This window comes from Sander lucioperca, chromosome 4, assembly GCF_008315115.2.
Source record: "Sander lucioperca isolate FBNREF2018 chromosome 4, SLUC_FBN_1.2, whole genome shotgun sequence".
In the NCBI taxonomy this organism is placed as follows: domain Eukaryota; kingdom Metazoa; phylum Chordata; class Actinopteri; order Perciformes; family Percidae; genus Sander; species Sander lucioperca.
Genome location: NC_050176.1, coordinates 25,450,940 through 25,461,547, shown reverse-complemented (window position 1 = coordinate 25,461,547; position 10,608 = coordinate 25,450,940). Strand labels below are relative to the sequence as shown.

Genomic DNA, 10,608 nt, shown 5'->3' with positions numbered 1-10,608 from the left:
AAATGATGTAGTTCATAACTAGACTACATATTATTTTCTCTCAACTGGATTAAATGAGTCAAAAGTGTCTTGAATTATTTTCAAATGTTGTTCTCTCTCTGACACTCACATGCTGTGTGTCCTTCACTCCTGTCTTACTGGTAATGGATGATTTCTCAGACAGTACAGTCTTCGCTTCTGCTCTTCCAGACCTGTAGTGTTTAGTAGTGACTCACAAGACATAAATCTTAAGGTGGTTGCCTTTTTTGACTTCATGGCTAAACATCATTTCCTGTTGCTTTGGTAATGTCAAAGCCCTCCATCACATTCAAGGTTTATTGCAAATGTTCTACATTTTATGATCAGAGATATAAAAAAACAAACAAATTGACAAAGACAAACTCACCTGGCAATCCCCACTGCAGTATATCAAACACACTTACCCACACCCTCTAATACTGACTGATATGTGATTACCCTGTCATGCCTTGAAGGATAGGTTCACATTTTTTCAAGTCTGTCTTAAACAATAGTCAGGTGCTCATATGTTCATTAGAATAGGTTTTGCTTGCTTTAAACATTCCTCCTGTTCCTCACACTGGCCAGAATCCCTTTCTTATGCACTTCCACTGTGTGATGGCGGACAACATCTTTGTTTATAGCAAAGACATGTTTAGAGGTTTTTCTAAAGTTAATACGAGGTGTCAGCAGTCTGAGTTGGTCAAGTGGATATCTTCCAAAGGTACAGTTTTTTTTTTTATGGCCGGAATTCCCTGTTTGTATTTTCATGGACAGTGTTTCCCTGTTGAGCTGGAGGGTGCAAGGCAGACTTGAAAAACTGTGAACCTATCCTTTAACATTAACACAATAAGTTGGTAGATATATTCTCATGTATCACTTTTTCTGAATAAGCATGTATATGCGTTGTAGCAGTATAGGAAATTAAAAAAATATTTTGGGGGCAACTTTTACCTCCAATGTCTATTAAATTGGGGCATATACCAAATTTTAGGGGCACTTAAAAAAATAGTAATAAAAAAAATGAGTAATAGTAATTAGTGCATAAAGTTGCTGTTTTTTTAATGTGAAATGTGCCCAGATTTAAATGCATACAATAACCACCACCTGTTGCCAACATGGATAAATAAAAAGCATGCTATTGCTACTATCAGTGCATTTATATGTAACAGCGCTATTTGTGAGTTAGAGAAATTGGATACGTAAATGGAAAATAAATGAATTAAATGAAAAATAAAATTATAGCTTAATGTTGGATTAGGATATTAACCTGAATTGATAAAAATAGGCTATACATTTATTTTTTTCAAATTTTGGGAGCTATTTTTGTCCTTCACTCAAGTGTTTTTGGGGCATTTTGAGATTTCTTGTGCCATTTTTGCCCTTTGCCCCGCTTAATTTCCAACACTGCGTTGAAGTCTAATGCACCATATGTGACAAGTAGTAACACAGTGCGACTCTCAGAAGATAAAGCATGGAATATCTTCACTTTCTACACTGGCTGCACTGTGATAACATTAATCATCAAGTGGCTCAATTTAGGCTACAGTTATGCAAGGTTGTGTAACAGCATTGTCCATATTTTGCAGTCTGACATGATGTTGTGTGCTCTGTAAATGTATGTTATATTATAAATAGTAAAATAACCTTGTTGTTTAAACTGAACATCATTGTATGACAGGTTAGTTAATGGTTACTGATGTAATACCTGACAGGCCCAAATTAATCAAACAGCAAACTGTCATCAACGTTAGTTTCACTTACCTTAAAGGACAAAGAGTCTACTGTCAACCATTAAGGCCAAAGATTATGTGACTTCATACGTGTGTGTGCAGGTTTATCCTGCACAATATGGTTCATCTGTGTTTCTTGGTCGTTAAACAATACAAACATCTTGTGCTGTCAGTTATATTCATTTCTTTAATTTTGGTTTTTGTGTTTGACATTAAGGGGTTTTTTGCATTCAATTTGAAGCTTAACAACGTAGGCCACTGGTTTTAAAAAAGGAAATAAAAAGGAGGTTGAGACTTAAATGAGACACTGACAAAACAAAAACGGCCTGCGATTACAGTAGCTACTTAAAAAGTCTAGGAATTAGGTGTCATATCCATTAGGCTCATTTTGGTCAGTTTTCTTATCACAAACTCATGTCTCCTCAGTCCTTAGCGCTGGATCATCAGCACTCATGCTCTGCTAAATGGAAATGGCGCTCTTCTGCATGGCTGCATGGCGTCAAAGGAAAATAATGAGCGGGTAATGCATCTTGCTTCTGTGAATCATGTCCAGTCCATACTTTCCAGTGACATCTCTAGATGTGTACAAGGCTACCAGATCTACCAGAAACTAGCTTCACTTTAAAAAATTAACTCACAAAACAATGAGAAGCTATCATGGAAAGCAACAGCCTGTCACTCACCCTGAGTCTATGCACTTATCCTCCCTGCTTATTCACTATCATTGTGCCAAAAGAAAACAAAAAAAATAGTAAAGCAAAACTACATAGGGTGCGTTTTTGTTTTTTTGTCTTGGAAATCAGAACAGAACTTAGTGCAAAGTCATCTCTAAGGGAACCACGCACAGCTGACCAGCGCTGTTCTGGCATCATAAATTAAAGATGAAAATCAAAACAAAAAGTAATAACCCTCAAAGTCACTGCAGGTCTGCACGAAAGTTCACCACAGTTCAGAACTGAGTTTGGGCATCAAAGACTTGCCAAATACTCCTCGTCTCCCATAGTTCTCGTCAGCCTTATAATGCAGCTGTTCCTTTCAGTCCCACTTTCGTCAGAACTGTCAGAGTCACCTGAAACTCTGATTCCATCCATCCATCCATCCTTTCGTCCTTCCAAGAGTAAAGTTTAAGCGCTCCTTAAGTTTCTTGCTTCTTTGCTTTCATGACTTCTGCTTCCTCCAGCAGTGTCACAGCTCCTAGGTGAAACAAGGTAGCCCTTCACCAACCTTCACCTCAGGGTTCACTAAAAGGCCACAGACAGTGCATCTGATCTGAAGGTCAGGTGCTCCTGGTCACTTCCTGGTCTTCGACCACTTGACCTTTAACCCTGGTTCATGGATGTAAAGGTTATCTAACCTTCAGAAAGAGGTAAAGTGAGGGAGGGGATGAAGAGGAAAACACAAAGAAGAGGGAAAAGAGATAGAAACAGTAATTTAATTCCATTTTGTTAACATATTGATTCAAATGCCAACTATGACAAAGGAAAGAAAACATGCTGCAATTGTTGTGAATGGGCTGGAAAACCTAAGTGGACTTGTCAAGTGGCTCCTTCTAATTCATTAACAGTGACAGTACACAAACAAATCCGTAGACAAAAGACAAACAATGTTGAGCACTGCAGAAGAAAGAGGGCTCTGCAGAGATCAAGGTGAGACGACTGTCAGCAGCAGCACATGTTTTGAATACCTTGACAGGATGATAGTGTAATCAAGTTCAGAAGATGTGATATTTCTTCTTTTTAGAAGCCAATTATATTTGTATTGTTTTGTATTTTGAATCCTCCGTCGATACTCTACATAAACATAGACTGTTTTGAATAATTCACATGAGAAATTTCTGTTTTGTGTTTTTTTCTTTGTGTGACATGTGACAAATAAACGTGGTTTGATTTGGAGCCATTCCTCTTCACCACTGGTCAGCAGGTTTCACAGACTGTTACTTTGGAAATGTGGGTCTTAGTTCTGAGTTAGCCTAAAGGTTGGGTGACTACGTTTTAGGCTTCCAATAAGTCAAGATGTATTTTTGTAAAACTTGCATTAAACTAATCTAAGAGCATTATTAAGACTGGTCTACACTACAAACTAGTCTAAAATATCTTTGATCAAACCACACCCACACAGTCCTGATGAGTTTTTGTTTTGGTTAGACGCAACAACTAGGAAGGTTTTTTTTTAAACTATAACTGTAAATGTTGCTTATTTAGTCACTAAATTGTCATTTTGTAAAAAAGAAAAACATAAGATATGAAACCAAGGTTTCAGGGGCTTCAAGAACATGTTTTTCACTATCTGCTGACGTAAGTCCGCTTAGAATTTTTGACTTGCATTTAAAAGCTGTTGAGATAAGCGTCACAGATTGTAATGCTGCTGACCTTCTGCAGCTCCTCTCGTAGCCAGGAGGGAAGGGGCTGACCAAGGCGATGCAGCAGCTTTGACAGCTCCACGTTGTGTTCCCTGTAGTACCTGGAGAGATATGCATGTGCCTGATGAGAGGAGAGGGGGGGGGATGGAAGAAGAGGAAGGGTGAGAGCAACATAGGAAAGAAGATAAGCAGGCATAGTAGTGCCATAGTAGGTGACAAACAAGACATTAAGAGAGATCAATGATGTGCCACCATCTTTAGATCAGTTTATTTCTCCTCAATAGGACTTAAGGGCCACTAAGTGCCGAGTGGTATGAACAGAGCTAGGAAAAGAGAGGTTAGAGAGAGGGAGAAAATTACATGAAGGATGTATGAGATCCATTATCTCTCTCCCTTCTGTGTGCATCCCTCATCTCCCCATCTATTTTCTCTCCTCCCTGGTGTTCCCTTTATTTCCCTCCTCCTCATCTGTCTCCTTCTGTCCCCCTGGTGGACATTCAAATACAGTTTAATTACAGGTGACACTGAGGCGCAGCCATTATCCATGTGTGAGCACATGAGGGAAGACAAATTGTATCTATGTGTGTTTGTCTTCATGTGAGAGCAAATTTGTGATTCATTGTCGGCAGGTCTGCTCTCTCCTCTGTGGAATCAGTAGCCAGGACAAAGATTTATGGATTGGATTTTCTCCTTCTACCTTCCTCCCTGCAACCTAATCTCCCCTCTATCCTCTCTCTCACGGGTGGTGTGTCACTATTGAGTCCTCATAATTAGGTTGTAACTTTCTGGCTGGATCTGATTGGCTGACAGTTTCCACCTCAACGCTCCAGTCCTGTGGGAAATTTTGGACTGGAGGATGGAGGGGACTGTGTATCACTGTCAGTCAGGCTGCTCTTTCTTTAACATTCCATTTTTTTTTCACTACACATAAATCTTTTCTAATTAAAATGTATATGTTTACCTCTGGCTCCATAGGAGGGTACTTTCTCCCCTTGCTCTTTCCCAAACATTTTGTCTTTCCTCCCTCAAGGAGCTGGCACCAAAAGCCCTTCTGAGGGTCAAACCTGAGAGAAAAGAAACAGAGAGAGACAGACAGAAGAGAGACAGAAGAGACATCTTAATAAAAATGTAAATAAGTAGTGAATTCAGTCTAAATATAAAGCAATGTCTGTTGTTTTAGGAAATTACAGTGGAAAAAGTGGGCCTATTTTATACTTATGGACTGGATGTAAACGTCTCTTATTCTTTTGCTATCGTGCTATCTGTGTCTCTATTAGCCTCTCTCACAATAATCATGAGTACAGTTTATTATTTGGTTAATTTCCGTGATTATTTTACTTTTTATAAATTTATTTTATATTGATTTACTGTTTTCTAGTATTATTTAAATTTAAGAATACATTTATAAAAATGTTAAATATGATACAATATGTCCTTGTGTTTCTAAAGTGTTTATTTTCAAAAAGCCCCTACATAATAACATTTTGTAAAAAGGGAGTTGACTTCTAATCAAAACTCACTCCAGGCGTGGAAGATTATCTGACTGGCATAGTTTACAGGTGTATAATCAGGTAAAGACAGTGATCACAACTTCTCTATTGTAAAAGCAGACATTAGAAACATGGCTCCCAAAAAGAGATGATAACAATGAGATAAGAGAGATAATGTATAATCACTTGGGGATGTACGTATGTGCTTGAGATGGAACTTTAATTCATTACTGAATGTAAAGAAATACATAAATGTGAGGGTGAAATATTTTTATAAATTTTATGTCTGTAACGTTCCCATATTGGCTTTGTGAGCATCCTTTGTGATGCCAAACTGCCTCTCTTATTAGCAGTGTGCAAAGACTCTTGCACCCCAGCAGCATGTTATGAATACCCTAGTAAATTAATGTGCTTGTTGTCCTGTGTATATGCATGAAACCATATTCATGTATATAGATGTATGTATGTAAAGTACACATATGCGTATTCAAGTGCGTATGTGCATGTGTATACAGTATGCCTGCACGTGTACTGTTTATTGGCATGTATGTCTATCTACTGCATATATAATGTAGATTTCTTAGTCATTTTCTATGCATGTATACATTTATGCACCTTGCCTTTGCAGTGTAATAGTAAAAAAGAGGTAAAAAAAGATAAACATTATTTTTAACTGTTATTTGACAGATAGAGGACAAGGGCTAATGTGGATGTGAGTGAAAGATGCAAATATTGTTCTTTATCTGCATGCATCAATGGCTAAATAAAAGAGGAAAAAAGAGTTAAGTGGTTCTCCTTCAGTTTTCCTTTGACAGAACAGGAGGAAGAGAGGAGAGGGGGATTAAATAAATAGGCTCCAGTGTTGAGGATCTGTCAGACCGCTGCCATGTCAAAAGAATGAGAAGGAGAAAAGAAAGATTAGGCTTTTGTGTAACTCTGTCTTTGCACCCACACACACACACACACACACACGCACACACACGCACACGCACACACACACACACACACACACATACACACACACACACACACACACACACACACACGCACACACACACACAGAGACACACACACCTTCCTTATTATTCTGTCAAAATGCATCTCTTTACAAATTATTGGTATGAATGTGGTCTTGTGATTCAAGGCAGAGGCACTCTCTTTCCCAATCTGAGCTACAAATTCTAGATGTCCCTGTCTGGAGATTTGAGGGCTTGCAGGCAGATTGCATTCTGATGAGTGGTGCTCGAGATAAATAAACTGTTTACCACTTCTCCCAAACTTAAAGGTCACATTGCAAAATCTCTAATGGAGAAGGAGCTGAAGTAGAGCATCAAGTGGCCAAAGCTAATTCTCTCAAGTTGTATTAATTTGGTTGACATGCATATTTTAGGCTTCACACATATTACACATAACGATATCTGAAAACATTGGTTCTACAGAATATTATATCTGTATTAAAGAATAAACACATTATGTTGTTTTTTTTGTTCTATTAACTATTGAGAATGTGGTTCCGTTGGTCAATTCAGTTGGTCTTTAGTGGCCACAGCTACATGAGAATGTATTTCCACATTACTTCCTTACAGTAAATGTGAGTAAATTACGAGGTTGTATTTGTGGCTACAAACAAAACAAACGCTTAGACAAAAAAAAAACCATTTCTCCCTTTCGCACATCCTTTTTGTATCTGTTATGAAAGACTGCATATGTTTAGTTCATACTGTAGAAGTTACAGTAGCTATTTATCTTGCACTGGTGTCTTTGCTGTTTTAGTTCTTTTGGACTGACATTGTGCAGTGCACTAATCTTTTCATAATTTTATTTATTCAAACACAGACAGGCAGGCAGTGTAAATGAGACAGTCAACTCTCTGTTGGGATTTGATCCCACTTCAAATTCATGTGTTTAATATGTATGTAATACAATTATTATTTATGGACTTAAAACTTGTACAAGCAATGTAATCAGATGTTAATATTCATAATATGTTGGTATAAGTGATGCCTAAAATACTGTATAAGAGATGTAAGTGTCTGCTGTATCATAGTTGACCGGCAAGTTATGCATTACAAACAAATATTGACACCAATAAATTATTCCTTTTCACAACATTGTTTTGTTAATTTGCAATTATACATAGGCATTCCTGCCATGTCCTCTATATATATATGACAGAATGTCTTCATGTTTCTTTTCTCTTTTTTGTCTCATCATCTCTTGTTCGTCCTCTTGTATCCTCTTTAAGCTCTCCATTGGTACCACATACTACTCCCCCCTCCAAATACTGACAAAAGCATAAAACTAAATGTGTGTAAAAGCAGAACTGTAATAGCTCAAAGCAAGCAGCGAACTGACCATCTGCTATTGGCTGATCTTTGGTGCCAGGTGATGTCACTGTCTGTTGTAGTTTTCAGAGAATGACACCACCTGGCACTAAAGACTGGCAAAGAGGAGATGGCATGTTTAGTACCCCACTGTCCACCAGTAGATGTCAGGCTTCACACAAATTTGGGTTTGGAGTGTTGTTACAGCTTGAATCGGTATTGTCATTTCTATCACAGTGCACGCCTGGTGCCATTATGCCAGGACGCAAAGGGATGGAAGAGACTAAAGAAGAAAAGCAGAGAGACTTACGTAAGGGCCTGGGAGTAGTTGAAATGAGGAGTGACACCTAGGAACTTCTGGACTTCATCCATCACTGCTGCAGGGTCAGTTCTCAGCTGATGGCCATCTATGATCATCACCTACACACAGATACATTCATACTGTAACACTGGGTACAATTAACTAACTAGTTAGTGCATTACAATTCATGTAGATATTGGATAAGAGTAAAAGCATGGGGGCAGCTTCTTTATTTCTATGTATACCTACAGGCAATGTACAAAGTGTTACTGTATGTGGTTTCCATCTAACAATGCAAAATATACCAACGTAGTTCCAATCCTCCTGAATACATTAAAATTATAAATTAAATCTCAAATCTCCTTTTTCATTCCCTTTCTTCAAATTCTCATCTTACAAAGCCAATACAAGACTTTTACATTGCATACTGTATGATCTGTGCATGGGTTTGGTATTGCAGTGCAATAGAGCACATCTGTGCCTGTGTCTGTGCATACCTGGTTGGCAGGGTAGTAAGTGAGCCACCTCTCTAGGTGTGAGGAGTAGAGACCGGGAATGAGACAGCGGCTCTGCAGAGAGCGGAGCTCGGCCGGTGCTCCTGGTCTTGCACTGATGACATCATAGAAGGTAAACCGCAGCGCTGCGTGGTCCTCGTGAGCTCTTTGATGCTGGGAAGGTCAGCAGATGCAGCCACATAAGCTTCAAATAATTCACTCTTATTGTACAATAACCTAACTTAAACATCAAATAATATATTCACAACTTTACACACCATTTGTATTGTCGACAAGGAAATAACATTTGAGCTGCCACGTTGTTGACATTCATGTCTCATTAATCAAACAGACTTAAGCAGAAGATTTAAGGATCTTGTGACATTTCCCACACTGAGATATATAGATAAATCAGGCTCATTAACTCAACACTCACAGAGAGAAATACAGAACTCATCTATACAGAGATGAAGCATGTCTTATGATGAAGCAGGCATCTGTAGAAGGTTAAAAATAATACATGTGCAGTCACTGGCATCAAATATATTCTGTGTGTTTGTGTACATACCTGATACCAGCTGTAGGCCCTGTCAGAGGGGTTGATGAGCAGGGTGATGATCTTGGCCTTGGGCAGCAGGGCAGCAGCTCGCCGCGGGGACTCTTCTGAAGGGAAGTAGTTAGCGCTCTTCTCAAACAGGAAGTCCGTGGTTACATTAGAGGGCAAGGGGAAAAACTCCATGTACCTGAGGCAACAAAATTGAGAGGAAATGCAAATACACATCCACACACTATAATGATACAAGCCTCACACACAAGCACCACAACATTACTGCAAACTCAGTCACCCGGATTGTACATTGCTAATTTTTTACAAATCTTTTCAAAGTCAGATTCAGTCAGAAAGTTATGGCCTTAATCTGTTCTTAGACGACGAGCCTAAAATAAACTTGACAATATAATTTTAATGACACATTTTCAGAGTTACGTCTTTTCTGGATGACTTCGGAGACTGCACCATCTGTGTCTCAGTCAGCTAAGTAACCCATTTATGGGTCAATTTAGGCAGCCATATGTCTGTTGGCTTATGTTTGCAGGCTTAAAAGATCATTTTGAAGATGTTTTTGAACTCCTTAATGTATCATTGAAGTCTGCAAGACACATTAGTATACAACAGCCTTTAAAAATGAAAAAGGTTTGCTTATAATCTTCCTTTTCACCTTAGGTTTTGACTAATAAAAAGGCACACAGAGAGAATGAAAGATACTGTAAGTGTGTGTGTGTGTGTGTGTGTGTGTGTGTGTGTGTTTGACTGTTTGTTTTTACCAGTCAATTCCTTTGTGGTAGTTATTGGTGTTGAAGAACTGGACCTCCTCATAAGTCTTTTGACTGGGGAAGTTACTGGAGATGGAGGGATGCATGAGTAGGAAGAGATAAAGTGCTGTCGTTCCTGGAAGAAAGGGCATAATTCATAACTGGCTCGTTAATTCAACTCAGCAGAGGGTAGTCTGTGTGTGCCCTAGTATGTGTGAGAGCTGTCATCCACTGATCCATACTGGATGATTTTTTCCTCCGCAAGATTTATGTCTTGCTGAGAATACACTCTGTGTGTGTGTGTGTGTGTGTGTGTGTGTGTGTGTGTGTGTGTGTGTGTGTGTGTCTGCAATGATCACAGGCCTCCCCATCAAATGATTCAAACCCATTTGATACCAATCAGCAGTGGGGCTCTGGTCATGCCCTCTGTCTCACCCTCAGCAGCTCTCTTTTCACCCCGTTCCCTTAACACTCACCCCCACGCATCCCGTAACATCCCCCCTGACCCTGTTTCCTATTTACTCTAACATCTCCGACATGCGAGGTATACCCTGCAATAAAATGAGAATTTATTGTACTGTAGTTGTTGTTGGGCTGCT

General features: G+C 39.0%; 1 protein-coding gene across 6 annotated transcripts in view; it reads right to left on the bottom strand.

Moving 5' to 3' along the window:
- Positions 1 to 1,897: 1,897 nt before the first annotated feature.
- ndst3 (N-deacetylase/N-sulfotransferase (heparan glucosaminyl) 3) overlaps positions 1,898 to 10,608 on the bottom strand; it is a 51,667-nt gene continuing 42,956 nt past the window's right edge. For 4 of the 6 annotated variants that reach the window (XM_031302766.2, XM_031302764.2, XM_031302765.2 and 1 more), the window contains 7 exons: positions 10,022 to 10,145; positions 9,267 to 9,441; positions 8,702 to 8,872; positions 8,214 to 8,323; positions 5,051 to 5,153; positions 4,100 to 4,210; positions 1,898 to 3,079 (listed from right to left, as the gene is read on the bottom strand). In XM_031302766.2, the coding sequence (XP_031158626.1) occupies positions 3,050 to 3,079; positions 4,100 to 4,210; positions 5,051 to 5,153; positions 8,214 to 8,323; positions 8,702 to 8,872; positions 9,267 to 9,441; positions 10,022 to 10,145 (824 nt within the window). In that variant the 3' untranslated portion in view covers positions 1,898 to 3,049. Of the gene's footprint in view, positions 3,085 to 4,099; positions 4,211 to 5,050; positions 5,154 to 5,868; positions 6,461 to 8,213; positions 8,324 to 8,701; positions 8,873 to 9,266; positions 9,442 to 10,021; positions 10,146 to 10,608 lie in introns of those variants that run through there. The other 2 variants (XM_036000982.1, XM_036000983.1) reach the window with 2 other exon arrangements.